The sequence below is a fragment of the Nanorana parkeri genome, unplaced genomic scaffold (assembly GCF_000935625.1).
Source record: "Nanorana parkeri isolate BGI_ZX_2015 unplaced genomic scaffold, ASM93562v1 scaffold18, whole genome shotgun sequence".
Taxonomy (NCBI): domain Eukaryota; kingdom Metazoa; phylum Chordata; class Amphibia; order Anura; family Dicroglossidae; genus Nanorana; species Nanorana parkeri.
The window spans coordinates 2,304,839-2,321,399 of record NW_017306286.1 but is presented as its reverse complement, the minus strand read 5'-3'; the positions used below and the strand labels follow the sequence as shown (position 1 = coordinate 2,321,399).

Below are 16,561 nucleotides of genomic sequence, written 5' to 3'. Positions count from 1 at the left end.
TTGGACAGCTTGGGCCATTGGTGCTTTGCCATCGGTCCAAGCCATCCACAGAGCTCACGCCTCTAAAACACAGAGTAGAGGCGGTGACAGCTCTGGCCTCACTATGTTAGGTTACACAAAGCAGTGGGGAAGCCCGCTGCTGTGTAACCTAACTACCTGTCAAAAGCCGGATGCAGCACTGCCTGTAATTAACAATTTTCCAGATGTTCACATGCATTCCATTCAACCCAAATAATTTTCACATGTTTTTTTAGGCAGGCAAATTCAGATCTGTTTGTGCAGTAAGAAGATAATTCCCATACTCCTTACCATCTTGTCTTGAACTGTATTGTAATGTCTTCCTTGTATTGTAAAGCACTGCACAAAACTGTTGGCGCTATATAAATCCTGTATAATAATAATATCTTAACTACTGGCTGTATCTTTAAAACTGATTTTACGCAAAGCAAGCCCGTGGATGTAGATTTTCACTGAGCTGAAAAGATTTTCTCACCCATACAACAGTTATTGCAAGTCTTTGTCACATCATCTGAAAAATGGCAGCCCCTAAAAGCATGGATAATCTTTTAGGATTGGGTTATTTAACAATGGAACATAGCCTGGATTGTGCTTACTAAGGCAAGAATGCTCATGGGTGGTGTTGGTAGGTGGTCGCTCAACAGCATGCAAGATACTTAATGCTCCAGTTTAAAATGCATAAATGTTAAGAGCCTCATTTTCAAAGCATCACTGGCAAACCTCTTGCTTGCTTGCCAGCACTTTGGTGATACATTATTTTATCCAGAGTAAGAGTCTTTATACACAAGAACAACTACTGAGCTATATTCAGTCTGAGCTGACTGGAAAACATGCACTGCCACAGAGGAACAAACAAATGCCATGAAGCACCTATTTGCTGGAAACACAGCCTTCATACCGAATAAACAAATATGCTTGCCCCAAATTCATATGATATCAAACAATGCATAGAAACAATAATTTTTTAATTAACACCTATGAATAAGACTTTTTTTTTTTAAACTGATCAACTGTTTAATAGTCAAAGGAAGAAAAAGTACATGTGTTGTTATATTAACCACATTTATCAGATTTATATGGTTTTTTTATGTTGTGTACTCTTGGCCTTCATAGACTTCGTCACAGAGTATATACTGAATATAAAATGTATGTGTAATGCTTCTGCTAATCCTCTTTTTTTTTTTTTAAATCAGTGGGCCACCACCATCCTGGATATAGAAAGGTCATTCCCTGTATTTATCCGAAAAGCATTTCGTTCTGGAGAGATGGTAACAGTTGGGAAGAATTCTGATGGCACACCAGATCGACGGTGGTGTTTCAGGTAACAGAAATGTTTTACTATAGCGCAGAAGTATGTTTCATTTTATTCACCTTGATGTGTCCTTGGAGGGGCAACATTTCAGGAACCAAAAAAACAGAGTGAAGGTAAGCTCATAGCTTTACATGAACAAAAAAAGAACATCTACAGGGCACTTACATTGCATGTCCATTTCTACCTGTTGGGACAGCGACCACAAATCAACACATGGATAAAAATCCAATCCCCAATAATTTTTTAGTAGGTGGGTGTAAAATGCTGTCTTAAAGGAGTGCTAGTAACAAATTAGGATTTCTAGGCCATCCACAGGACAGATGCTTGAGTGGCATGCTCTAGCCAGCTACCATGCCCACAGAACAGTGCTAGATGAATATGTGAGCACTAGTCAAGGTGGGTTTCCTGTTAGTCTGAGTTATGAAAGCCCAAGGTAAATCTGCCACAAATATGTATTTGGTGGCTTTTGGATAGTTTAATTTTGGAAAATATTTCTGTTCCGTTTCTATGCTGAAATATTGTTTCAGGCTTCTGGTCATTGTGGGAATGATCAGAAGCCTTTAGTGACATCTGATCCTGAAGTGTTGCAGGATCAACATGTAAGGATCAGTGTTACTAAAGTTATTATTGCTGTTCCTAAGTTTAGAGCAGCTTAATAATAACCAAAAATGAATTAATTAAATTATCAAGCAGTCATAGTGAGATACATTCACAATGACTTCTTGATATAATTAAAAATAAATAAAATAAAAGTGTAAAAAAAAAAAAATTATATATACAGTAAATAATGTTTTTTAATTAACCCCTTACAATGAAAATCTGCAGTTGAGCTGCAGATTGGTTTTTTTTTTCACCATAAGGGGTTAATTTTTTTAATTTAACCCCCTCATGACGGCAATGTTCACAGTATAACGCTGTCACTAAGTGTGACACTTGGTGACATTGTATGCCAGGTGGCCACTATTAGCTTTTAGAGAGAATTTTTTTTTTACCCTTTAGTTTTAGGCTGAGAAGTACAGAAAAATGTCTGAAATCCTAGGGATGGAAGTTTTTTCGAAATAGAGGACACATAAATAAATGTATTTCAATGCATTTTTTTAGCTGTGCTATTCTAAAACATAATAATCAAAACTGGGGAAAAAGTGTTTTCTCTAAAAAAATTAAAAATAAAATTCCTTCATTTTTCTATATTTTATTCATCCTAAATGAGGTATTAGGCACACACATGTGATATAAATACATAGCCCTATCTGTCCTCTAACAAACAATATCTAATATGTGTGGGTGCACTTAGTAAGAAAGTATATTATTGCCGTGAAAGAATCACACAGCAAACATGTGCTTCAGTCATTAACAAACAGAAATCAACAGGCAGTGCCACTTAAAAAAAACAACAAACTTTCACAAGCAGGAATTGCATGTTTTTTTTTATTATATACTATATTTATTGAACTGTACTAAACAGGGCTTTTTTTTTAGTTTTCAAAATTACTTTTGAATAATAGGAAGGAAAAATAAAACACAGTGATTTGCGGACATTGCATTTATGAACTACCTTTGTTGCTGGTAAATTATGCAGCCATCCTTCTTAAAACATAACATTGTCTCCTTAATTATACAGCAATTCCCAAGCAATTTTAACAGAAAAGGCTGTTCTAGTAAATAATTTGTTTCTGATTTGAGATGGCTTGCCTGTGCGTGATTTAACCTGGCGTGGTGTGTGTGTGTGTAGAATGTACGGTTCTTAATTCCCCAATGGTACAGAAGTACTGTAATGGAAAAAGAAACGCAACTGGATTAGTTATGAAGTCATTTTTAAATCTGCATGCAAATCCTTTGTGTGCTTTAATGTACTTTTAAAATGTGTTTCTTACTTTTATACCTGACTAGCCTTTAGCTTGGCTCCTGGCAGTTTTATTGCTCCGGAACTGGAAGGGTTATTATAGATAGGTTCTAGAAGACAACACTGGTGATCATTAGCGAGGGGTGCTGTGTTGGTTCCTGCTCTAAAACCACGTTCTAATTTGCATATTAATGAAGTCTCCAGCTATACCACAAGGCACAGCATGAATTAACAGATGGTATTTAAATCTTCAAGTAAATATGAGAGACAGGCAGTGACTGGCAATTATGGCAGTATTTAATGGAATATCTGTTATTGATTCATAATTAGACCTCATTAGACCCTTGTCTATTTTTGTGTAATTTTCACTTGTGATGAAAAGGCTCTCTCGGGTTGGCAGATGGTTAAACTCATTCACTACGCTAATATTGAGGCCTGAATAACCGTTTGACACTAAAACAGTCAACTTTTAAATTAAGCAGAAACTAAAAGTGCATACTATATTTACAGGAAATGTTTTACATAGCAGCACTGCACAAATATAATGCAAAGGAAAGCATATGGGTTTTGCACATTGCTGGCAGTAAAATAGAAGGCAGTACTGGGAGTTTTGATTCGGTCAGAAGGTTTGCTGGAAGGGAAGAAAAGATGCTAGCAACAAACTGTTGAATCTTCTTGAAATAATGTTTACGTAAAAAAATGAGTAGTAAAAACAAAACACTGGGATTGATTTATTAAGGGCCTGTTCACATGAGATCAGGTCCTGATCAGGTCCTGATCAGCAGACGTGGAGCTGCTGATGCATTGCGTTTTTGGCTGCGTTTTGGCCGTTTTGCTGGAGTGGGGCTGTTAGTATGTTAGCTGCAGCGCAGTGCGTTTTTGACGCGTTTGCGTATCCGTTCCGTTTCCGGACCTGACAAAATGTGACCTGCAGTATTTTTTCTGTCGTAAGCGGAACGGACTGCGCATGTGAGAACTGGAGCCCATAAAACACATAGGGATACATTGGGATGCATTTTGAGTGCAGCAGCGTACGGAGCCGGTCAGCACACAAAACGGACGTCCTGTGAACAGGCCCTAAAACTAGAGCAAAGAAAGCTACTGGGGTTGCCCTGATTATATGAGTGTGTAACTATAGGACAAACATTAAAATGTATTCTTAGGGGTAGGAAATGATCTTTGTAAAATGTTATAGAGTTTGCCAGCTTATTTTACATTTAAATTAATAGAATTAAATATACACCCAGCGTAGAGTTTAGTATGTTTTGATTTGTTTTATTGACTTAATTCGGCATGGTGAAACATTGCTCAGTAATACCACTAATAGCCTCTGATTACAAACTGCTAAGCAGTTCGACTTTCCTTTTTAAGAAGATCAAAATCTGCAGCCTTTCTGACATGGATTTGACTCCTTACAGGGTGGATGAAGTCAACTGGTCCCACTGGAATCAGAATCTTGGCATTATTAATGAAGATCCTGGAAAGTACGATACCTATCAGTATTATGGTTTTTCCCAAACTATGCGACAGCTCCGAAGAGGTAGGCCATAGAGTGAAAAGAGTATTACGTTAACATAAGCATATTTGTGTGTGTGTGTATCATATGGAGTATAATTATGATGCATTACGATGCAAAAATAAAGTCGATTCTTTACAGTAGGACCAACATTTTTGCGAGACATAGCTCACCTTCTTTAGGATAACAAATGCATAAACAAGCTCCTACATATAACCTGTAAATACATCATCCTAAGGTGGAGGGGGAAGATTTAGGGTTATATGTGCAGGGTTAGTTTGTATATGCAGCAGAAAAGTCTGTCCTACAATAAATAATTATTATTTTTGATTATCTTTATACTAGGATACTATACCCTAGGTTATTGGTTTTGATCAAACAATGTGTGTGTGTGTGTGTGTATATATATATATATGTGTGTGTGTGTGTGTGTGTGTGTGTGTGTGTGTGTGTATATCTATCTATATATATATATATATACAGTACATACAAGATGGTCTTAAAATTTGCTACTACTGTGAAATCTGTGTGGACCTTGAAGCAATCATCCATTAAACATGCTACAGACATAAATAATTTGTCCTTTTGTCGCCAAATCTTACTGTTAACAGTCAAATATTTGATGGATCATTTAGTCCTGCGATAAAAACATGTTATTTGCCATAGAACTAATCCATCAAGTATGCTGCCAGCATAAACTAATAAACCAACGACCTTGCAGAGTGCATGAGAGGGAATTCAGCTGGTCATTTGTGTGATATACATATATAATATAACATACTATGTGTGTGTGTGTGTGTGTGTGTGTGTGTGTGTGTGTATACAGTATATATACATACACTTTATATTGAAAAACCTTATTCCTACATTTGACAGTTTAGCCAAGGAGTATAGATATAGCAAGGCCACATATTATTACAATCCCATCAGATCTGTTGGCCTTTATTGTTGTGTAGAATTGTTTTTTGTTTTTCATAAGGATGTTTGATCTTTGTAGTATTTTTGTTCTAGTGTGATACCTATTCCTGAATATTTTCTTCAATCCTTCCCCCAGACCTGCACCTGAATAACACCTCCTAGAAAGTCAGTCAGACAGCTCCCACATCTTTAAAAAAAAGAAGCCAGTAGAATGATAAACATGGGGGATTCTGCAAATAAAGTCCATCTGCATTACATGCCATGTTCTAGTTGGCTTCAGTTTTACTTTACTTTTAAATTCAATTACTAAAAGAGCCGATTCTGAAACCGCAGAGAATATATTCAGTCATAGCACTAAGATTATCTCGCACTTTTAGATTTTATGGTCTTGCACCAATTTAAATTTAAATGATTTGATTGTCCAGGAAAGCACATCGTCATCGCCCCCCTCCGTATAGTCAGGTCCTGTGCCAAAATCATGTCCTTCACTGTTGCCTGTAGTGTTTTCTTCTCTATTCTATCTGCTGGATCTTGCCCCATAGGTCGGTATCTGGACTCTGGTAGCCTTGCGGTGATGCCTCTACTGGTTCTCTGGCTTGTGGATTTGAATGGTGACAGTAGAAGTATGTCCTTCACCTTGGGGATGTACCGAATGGATGTGCCTGGTTCAGGATGGACCAAGATGTTGGCCAGCGACAGCTAGTGACGCACTTCTGGGATGCCAGATACAGCAAGGTGGCCCTGCTTCTCTTGGCCAGTCTGTAGGGGATCTTCTGGTGGGAGGAGAAGGCTGAGGGCTGCAGCAGTGATTGGGGGCATTTGTAGGTGCGCCGCTTGGCCATGCTACGAGATAGCTCTGATCTCTCTGTGCAGAAGCAATGGAGGAAGGAAAAGCTGCTCACTCTAAGGAGACACATTCTTAAAACCTGTCTCCTTCTCACTGCCCAGGTCTTCACTGCCAGAGGCGAGGTTTCGTGTGTTGTGGCGCAATAAGAGGTGCACTTTTAATTATTTTTTCTCTGTGGTGTTGCAAAGGGCATTTTTTCCTCTCCTTTTAGACTAAGGCTGTGAATACACCAGTTAAGCCTAAGCTAAAGTGTGGTACATTATGAGATTGTCTCTATCTTTCGCTCCTTCAGATTAGTTATTTTGGTCTTCGGGCCCTCCACTTCAAAATGTGCCCCTCAGCCTGGTCATTTTAAATTCAGACATTTGAGACCTCTGAGGAACCTGGAGAGAGCAAAAGCCCTCATGGACCTTATCTCTCAGTTGGCTGAGGAGCAGGTCATTCTTTAAGTTCCAGGACCAGTATTTTCGGGGGTTTATATTCCTATTTCCTTGTTCAGAAACCTTAAGGGAAGCTTAGAAAGATTCTAATTTAAAGAAACAAAACACATTTTTCCTCTACGAGAAGTTCTGTGTGATCAATTTGCTGTTGCAGGAACCTTTCTTGGTGAGGTTGGATCTGCAGAAGTACCCAAAATGTGCTATTCATACTCGAAAAGGCTTACAACAATCGCAGTTCAGGGTGCTTTCTTTTGGTCTCTCGGAAGCTCTGTAGATTTTACAAAAACCTTGGCTGAGGTAATGGCTTACTTACGCCTGAAGAGGGTATCCCTCATCCCCTATTTGACAATCTTCTAATCATTTTTTAGAACATGGAAAACTTGGAAGCAGATTTCCATTTGGCTCCCCAGGATTTCCATGCTTTAGGTTTGAGGGTAAATCTGGAGAAATCGAACTTCCTCTCAGTCTGCAATCTTTTAAGTTACAAAATAGATGCAGTGCAACAAGAGACAGGACATGATTTAACAAATTTGTTTCCTCAGTGAAAAGAATTAGCACTTTTGTGGAAGTCTCTTGAAGGCAGATTATGCACACTCTTTGTGTAATAATGGCAGCTATTCCAGGTTGTTATGTAGGCCTAGCTCCATGCCAGAGGATTGCAGATTTTTTTTTTGCTAGTAAGGCACATTCATAGTTTCATAGTTACATAGTTACATAGTATTTGAGGTTGAATAAAGACACATGTCCATCAAGTCCAACCTATTGTGTGTGTGTGTGTGTGTGTATATAGATCCCTGAGTCATCTCGTTATTAGGAGTACTTGTACCCCTGTATATTACCGTTTCTCAGGAAATCGTCCAAAAGCTTCTTGAATGATTCCACACTATTAGCTGAAATCACTACTTGTGGCAACGAGTTCCAGACCCTAACCGCTCAAACTGAGAAGAACCCCCTCCGCCCCTTGTGTTTGAATTTTTTTTCTACCAGTTTCAGGTGGTGGCCTCTAGTCTTTGTTACGGAATTAATCATAAAGAGTTTGTTGCTAATGTCGCTATGACTATAGAACATTTTGTACATGAAAATCATGTCCCCCCTTAATCTCCTTAATTCCAGCGTGAACATATTTAAATTTAGTAACCGTGTCTCATAGCTCTTGTCCTCCATCCCTTTGATGAGTTTGGTCTCCCTTCGCTGGACTTTCTCCAGTTCAAGGACATCCCCTCTGTGTACCGGTGCCCAAAACTGCACCGCATACTCCAGGTGAGGCCGAACCAGTGATGTGTAAAGTGGCAAAATTATAGACTTATCCCTGCAAAACATTCCCTTCTTGATGCAGGACAGGACTCTACTAGCTTTGCTTACCGCAACCTGGCATTGTAATCTATTATTGAGTTTATGGTCTACAGTGACCCCCAAATCTTTCTCCATTTCAGACTTCCCTAGCGGCATACCCATTATTGTATAACCCATTTGCTTGTTTTTTATCCCAAAGTGCATAACTTTGCATTTATCAACATTAAACCTCATCTGCCATAAAGTTGCCCACTCCCCTATTCTATCCAGGTCCTCTTGTAATGTAATTCGCTGGACAAAGCAATGTTCTTACTGGAAGGGGATTTTCAGGGTCTCTCTTAATGGGAGAAACCATGGAATCTCAGAGAAGGTCGTGTCTGGATGCAGAATTTCTATCGATGCCAGCGCTTGGGGATGGGGGCCCATTCAGACATGCTGCAGGCACAGAACGTGTGGGGAGCAGATTTGGTCAATCACTCTTCCAACTACAGAGAATTGCTGCCCATAGGGAAGGCCTTTGTCGCCTTCAAGGAAAGGAGATAACTGGAAGGGAAGTCTTAATTTATTTAGACAATGCTATGACTTTAGGATACATCAACAGGCAGGGTGGAACAAGGTCAGCCAGTCATCGTCTCCCTGGCATATATTAAGCAGCAAGTGAAAATTCTGTCCCTGAAGTTGATATATTGGAAGCAGAAAAAAAGGGCAAGCACAAGGATTTCAGCGACTTCGACAAGGGCCAAATTGTGGTGGCTAGACAGCTGGGTCCGGGGCAACTCCTAAACTGCAGCCCATGTGGGATGTTCCTAGTGTGCAGTAGTCAGGACCTACCGAAAGTGGTGCAAGGAAGGAAATCCAGTGAACCGGCAACAGGGTCATGGGCGGCCAAAGCTTATTGATGCACATGGGGAGAGAAGGCTTGCCTGTGTATTCCTATCAAATATAAGTGCTACTGTATATCAAATTGGCTTATCTGGGGAAGAGAGTGCATCCTGGTGCCATATGGGAATAAGGCAAGACAGCAGAGGGAGGATGCTTTGGGCAATGTTCTGCTGGAAAACCTTGTGTCCTGGCATTCATGTGGATGTTACTTTGACACATACCACCTACCTAAACATTGTTGCTCAGTTAATGGAAACAGTATTCCATGATGGCAGTGGCCACTTTCAGCAGGAGAATGCGCCCTGCCACACTGCAAAATGTTTCAAGAATGGTTTGAGGAAAGACGAGACCGCCTTGTAACTTATAGGACTTAAAGGATCTGCTACTGATGGCTTGGTGCCAGATATCACAGCAAACCTTCTGAGGTCTAGTGGAGTCCATGTCTCAATGGGTCAGGGCTGTTTTGGTGGCAAAAGGCAATACTTAATATGAGGCGGGTGGTCAGAATGTTATGGCTCATCGGTGTATGTCTGTCTTCAAGGACAAAGTTTCATTGGTGGTTTCAAAAGTGATGTGCTGGCTACCACAAACCTTTTTTTTCCATCCTATAAATTTAGAAGAATACAGAAATTTCAGATTCATAATAATATAGGATATGTATTAGATACATTGTTTAGAAATAAATATTTGTGTAGTTGAATACAAAAACAATTTACTTTAAAGACAATTTTTAAGGTATAACTTCACCCCCTTGGACTTCTCCAACATGGTGTCTGAGTTCCGTCTAATCTGGTGGGAGGTTGTGTCACTAGGAACAGTTGAGATGCGCAGAATGATGATTCAGTACCCAAGTAAGGTGGCCACACATGTTCAGTAGTACTGACGCCACTCCCATGCTTCCACAAGGCTTTCATCAATATAGCGACGAGATCCTGTGCATACAAGGAATTTTGTTGCCATATTTGTTACCTTGATGGAGTGGCTGAATGAGAGAAATTCTAAGTGTGTAACCAGTAAGCCTCTGAACTACAGAAAACCTCCCATTTGAGGCCTGGTTCACATCTAAGTGTTTTTGAGCAGTTGGAAAAGCGCTTTTAAATGCCCAACACAAGAAATCCCATGATGTTCAATGACCGAGCAAAACGCCAGCAGCAAACCTCCAAACACAGAAAAATTAGCTTTTTTTGCAGTTTCAGGCTTGCTCCCCCCCCCAGCCTTGAAAGGAAACGCCAGGAGACGCGCGGCAGAAGCATGTTACAAATTTTCCGTGCGCATTTTTACGTGTTGTCAATTGACCACAATGTTTCTTGAGCTGCCAGTCAATAAACTTCACATGCAGAAAAAATTTGCCAAATGCGCATAATTGTGCAAAAACTATGCCGCCTAGGTGCGAACCAGGCCTTATGGTGATGAGGAGAGGGGAGGTGTTCTGTATTTTAAAGGTGAAATGGGCTGATAAAATTTTTTCAATTTCAGAGCAGAAAAGGCAGATTGCATAGGACATTACAAACTCACTGGGTGTCTTTCAGAATCAATGTTTTTTTACTGCCCTTATCAAGCAGATGTAGCAAAATGCTTTCAACAGTATATTTAATATATAAATATAGACCAAAGTGGTGCAAATAAGAGAAGTTTAATGTTATTGTTCACATACAATTGCTTTTATGTCTCCATTTTCTGTCCTAATATTCTCCTATTATTCTTCTTTATTCTCTATCTCTGACACTCATTTTTCTAGAAATACGATCAAATAAGAGAAACTTACCAGTTTGTAAATAACAAGATGCTACATCATCCACACCGTGTCTTGTGTCAGAGTGTCCTAATAAAATCAAATTGTTAACGTTTTCAATCGTCGATTTTAATCGACTAAATCGATTAACTGTTGCAGCTCTAGTTCCCTTTCACCTAATGAGTGATGAAAAATTAAGTCTATTCTGGTGCCTGGCAGTTATAACCCTGACCAAATCTGAAAACTCTTATGTGAATCTAGATATCTGGCTGTGTATAACCAAAATCATAGATTGTATATTTTGCTCCCATTAAGCTAATGTTAATGTGTGTAATTTTTTGCAGATCGTTGGTCTGTTGTGGTACCTCGAGTGGTAGAACTAAACAAGGCACCTCACCATCCTGATGATGTTGTAGTTCCCCTGGAACATATCCACCATAGCAACTCCAACTACCAAAGACAAAATTACCCCCAGAACTGGAAGAAAGAGGATAGCCAAATCTAATGGGGACCCTCGAAACCCCTTCATGACCGCAGACACCTACACCATATTATAAACAAAGAGGTCTATTCATCTAAGCTGCTAACCAGTGTCTGGGACATTGCATATTTGCACAATTGATTGTTTTTATAATGGCTGAATCAGCTAACCAGGTCCTGAAAGTGAACATAAACCATGGTTTTTATGATTTTTTAAGATGTTTTTTATAAACTGTAAAAACATGTTTTCAATTTTAGACGGTTATGATGATTTCAATTAAGCCAAATTATGCTGTACAGGGCAAGACCTACTGCCTGTGCAGCCCCACAAAGGCGTCGCAAGATTCTAGAGCCCATTGCTTCCTGGAAGAAATGTTTTGGAATGTTTATATTGGCAGCTGATGTTCTAAATAGGTCTTATAAGAGCCAACTGTGATTTCTGTAGGGCCCCTCAATCCTTCTCCATTATTAATAATATTTTTTCATTATTGTTCATATATTATTATTTCAGATCTGATATATTCCACAGTCCATTTTATAGAAACTTTTGATAGCAGTCCCTGATCCAGTGGCGTTTATGATCTGAAGTTCCTCCCGCTGAAGGGTACTAGTCTATAAACATGATGGCAGTCACATGATTGTGCCGAAAACACTCTCATGAACACTGTTTGCGCAATGTGCGTTTGTACCCACTGCCAGACACCCCCAGACAAGAGATCTCAGTTCTAATAGCATTTGTTTCTATAGTAACAATCTATACCAGTCGCCCTTAAAAAGTAAGTGCCATGAGCATCGGGTGGCTTGCTCCTTCTTTCTCTCCATACTACCAACACACGTTAAGCAGAGACGCCAGAGGATGAGGCATCCTGATGCTGGTTAGATCTTGCCTGCACACATGATTGTCCTGCCTGTTGGTTGCCTTATACAAATCCCTAGGATGGAGGACAACTAACCTAGGCTGTGGGGGACACAGGGAACCTCCATGCAGAAGACATCTTTATTTCATCTTTTACGTTATGTAACCTTATGTAGTCATATCACCTGATATCCTAGATCAAGGGAAGGCCATCTCGGGGCCTGTTTAAACGTGTCTGTTTTCCTGCACTAAATTGTATATCAAGTGGAAATCCCATTTGATTCTTATGTGGCACACACATCCAATGCTCTGCGCGATTTTAGTATGTTTTTAAAATATAGGACATGCTGCTTTTTTGTGTGCATATACCTGCATTTGCCAGGGCCGTTGACATACATGGTAGTCATTTCCTATTAAAAGATTTATAGTTATAATGTCAGGGTGAAGAGGGAGTTAACTGGAGAGGGATGCATAGGAGTCGGGATGAAGTGCATCTGTCCTTTTTAATTGTTAAACATTGGGGCTTGTAAAGAGATCAGACCTGAATACTTGATTTGGGTATGTTGGTGCTGAGACAATCACAAAGTAATACCAGTGATGCTACTGGTAGGCACAGCTAGTGACAGTGAGGTAGTTGTGGCAGAAGGCACAGGGAACTAAGTTTGCTTTGCAAAGCAAAGACCATATGTGGTGCAAGAGAAATGAGCGTCAAAGTGGGCTCCAAACTTTGGACAGTGGCCATCTACAATCGGTGCCTGCCACTGGTACAGCAATGCCTTAGCAAGTATTCTATATTTTATATATTGTTTTTTTTTTAATTTTATTTGGAGTTTATTTTAAAGTTTTGAATATTTTATGTATCGAGCAACAGAGACCAAAATAAATCACAAATGAAAGCCTGATGCTCTTTGTAGTATATAGATGCTTATTTTTGCTGGAACGTAGAATTACATTTATTTGGCAATCCTTTCCTCTATCCTTTCCTCTATGTTGCTATGAATTGAATGTTGCATGACTTCCATTTTATTCAGTTATGGAAAATTAAATAGAACTGTCCTCCTAAATGTCAGAGACCTCATCTCTTCCATGCCTGGGTTTCACTAAAACCCATGTAAAAGTGCTCTGTCAGTTTTTATGGAGCTGAAACTTTCCAAACTGTAAAAAAAAAAATACCAATGTGGTGTTCATAAAAGGCGTTTCCAAATTTGATTATATAAAATCAAAGGAAGGAGCTGGGTATTACAAAATAAGATAACACTTTTTATAAATCCATCACTCTCTTATCTAGTTGGAAGTGACACGATAGACCAGATGAAAATCCCACACTGTCCTCCTTGCTGAACACATAACAATATAACTATGATAAAAATAGGAAACGGCAGCCAAATACTGTGCCCTGTATTGTTCATTCGAGTTAAAGCTGTGCTCCAGGTAGGTATAAAAGACAACAATAATGCAGCTGGGTATTCTATAATTATTCATACAATGTGTTGGTTTTTTTAAAATGCAACTAGTGTAAGTACCTGACTTTGACTTGGTATAAGCGTCTTGCAATCCTCTATACAGCATCACACAGACTGGTAGAGTGAGGAGCAGCACTGACAGCCAATTTAGGTGTGCTGCATGTAAGTATGTTGACAGACAACGTGTGTGTTGGATTAGAGGGAGCAGAGTAAGTAGAAGGATGAATTCATCTGTCTGATGGTGCCCACCGCCACAATATAACTTCAAGGAGGGCTTAGAGACATCTGACTTGTGAGCAACAGTGGAGCTTTCACCAGCACAGTAGTTCTAAACAATCAGTATTCTCATGGGCTGACTAGTACCGCCCATGTAATGGTAAAAAAAAAAAAAGAGCTTTTATACTAGAAAAAAACACCTATTTTTTTTAACACAATATGAAGCTGATCCACCTGTAGAATAAGAAGTTTGTTTTACAATGTCCACCATGGGCTCAATCTTATTTTCATCCCACTTACATGGAAATTTACTTGATAGACCATGACTTAATTGACAGTATTACAGCCATACCAGCAGATATGGACACTAAGGAGTATAAACCCATATAAAGGTTGGTGAGTAAGCGGGTAAAGTTAGCCCACATAGTAGCTATGCATCTCTGCAGATAGTAACCCCATTGAATGGAACAGAATAGCTGTGTGCAAACTAGGGATGCCCTGATAATAGTATCAGTATCGGTGCTTATACCGAGTACTTGTCCAAATGCTCTGATACACTGATACTGGAACTTCTGGTCAGAGGGAGATTCCCTCTAACTGGCAGGGCCGCGAGGGAGCATGGAGCGGACTTCCCGGCCAATCATGAAGTCAGGCGGTGGGTGGCTTTGTTTGTGGGTGGGTGTGGGTGGCTCTGTTGGCACAACAAACTTTTTAGTTACAAAATCTAAGGAACCTGGTGGAAAATTGTCAGACAACAGTGACTGCTTTTAATCAGCTGCAGTCACTGTTGATTTATTCTGACAGAGGTGGGTGCTGGCTGAGTTAAGTATCCGTCAGGTGGAGATACAATATTCCCATCCACACTGTTTAACATGGATGGGGGAATTGAGTGATTTTTCTTATTGAATCTGCTGGGATAAACAAGAGAAATCTAGTTGTGTATATACTGTATATATAGCCATCTCTTTTTACAGGCTGGCATTATTTACAAATGACCCTGAGGCGACAGGGTCACAAGTAAGCTAGACATGTAGACACTATTGTCATGAGACGGTGACAGCATTGACTGGCACATTGATAATGAAGATTGTACCTGCTCTGTTCTGAGCTTCTGGAATGGAAGGTGTTAAGCCGTCTGTGTTATGGGGAAGTAGCTTCCAGACTCCCTGTCTCATGTAATCTGCTCAGCATGATCCTGAGTGAAGTTTACAGAAGCAGTTTAAACTACTGTAGATCTGACAACTCTTTTCTCATGGCTTATATCGTTTCGTGGCTCAAGGACCAGCTGCCTATAGGCAGAACAGGTCAAACATTCAAGGGCAAAGAATACCTAGCTTGTCTTTTAACTACTTGAATCATAGTGCTACAACAGACAAGCAAAATATTTTACTTTTTATGTACATATTTCAAAGGAAGTTGTGTCAAATCCTAATAGACAAGTGATTTTTGTTTTTTTACTTTAATGAAGATATAAATTTTATTAACACTTGAGTCTTGTGTCAAGTGACATCACATCCCTTAACAAATCAGTAATTACATAACTACTGTACACAAGTGTAGATATATCACAGGAATGACATCACTACACTCTAAACATAAGTTATGATAGAAAGATAATTTTATTGAGAAAAAATAAAAGTACATTGGTAAGTTCTCTTGGTTTACATCCAGAACAGAACATTCCAGACAACAAAAATCAAAACCAATGTGGTAAAGCAGGAGTATCAAAGCATTTTAGTAGTATGCCATTCAGATAACAATAACCTGACGTTTCCTTAAATAAAGTGGCGGCAATATATAACCAAAATCAAGTATCTATGTACCCCAAGTCAGGGGTCAAAATAAGAAAAGTAAAAGTGTAGTAAACCTCGTACACATGAAAAGGAAAAAGAAGAAAAGTAAGAAGAAAAGCTAAGAGTGGAATAGCAGAGAGGAATAGGCAGGGAATAGAAAGGCCAAATGAGAAGGTTTTCCATTATCTCATGCATAATATATATAAATAGGCATACCTGAAGAGACCACCTTCAGAGAGACAAAAGTGGTAGAGCTGGTCTGGAAATAGGGGTTCATAAACTGAAAATAAAAGCAGAGTCCAGAGTCCCAAATGGATCTGAACCACTCTTCTGCATTGTGGGAGGAGGAAGTCCATACATATTTATTTAAACACATTTAAAAAAATGTCTTTACAGAGAACACAGATAACACTAAAATATTTGTAAGAATACAACAGCAAGCGTATGCAACATCAAATATCTAACTCCAACCTAGAAATTAGATTGTACATTAAGAGAAATGTTTAAACAAATGGATACAAATCCAAACCAAAGAATCAGCAGGAGCGTATGCCTGCACTTTCAACAACCAGAGAAATTTCAAATGCAGAGAGAGGCAGATCCCCTCAGGGGGTCATACCAAGGGAAAAAGAACGGGGGGAAAAAGTAAAGAGTCCCAGAAGACAGTGGGGGACTTATGGGAAGGAAAAGCCCAAAGTCCACAAATGGAGAAGAGATGAGAAAGGGTAGAAAATAACAAAATAAGAGGGAAGGGAATATAGTCTGTCCCCTATGGAAAAAGGAGGGGATCCCATTCCCCCAGATGACCCAGGCAAGCTGAAGTCCAGAAAGGCACGAATCATATTGATAACACACTATTCAACAGGGGCAATGGTTTGGGATCAGGTCAGGTTGTCTTAGCCTATAAATATTGATCAGTAGTCCTGAAGAACCGCCAGGGAGTCCATGTGGA

At 39.4% G+C, this 16,561-nt stretch overlaps 1 protein-coding gene across 2 annotated transcripts in view; it reads left to right on the top strand.

Annotated features, from left to right (window-relative positions):
- Positions 1–11,559, top strand: part of TRPV4 (transient receptor potential cation channel subfamily V member 4) — a 66,374-nt gene extending 54,815 nt beyond the window's left edge. For both annotated transcript variants that reach the window (XM_018560982.1, XM_018560975.1), the window contains exons 14-16: positions 1,212–1,339; positions 4,592–4,713; positions 11,146–11,559. In XM_018560982.1, coding sequence (XP_018416484.1) covers positions 1,212–1,339; positions 4,592–4,713; positions 11,146–11,306 — 411 coding nt within the window. In that variant the 3' untranslated portion in view covers positions 11,307–11,559. The remainder of the gene's footprint in view (positions 1–1,211; positions 1,340–4,591; positions 4,714–11,145) is intronic.
- Positions 11,560–16,561: the final 5,002 nt, after the last annotated feature.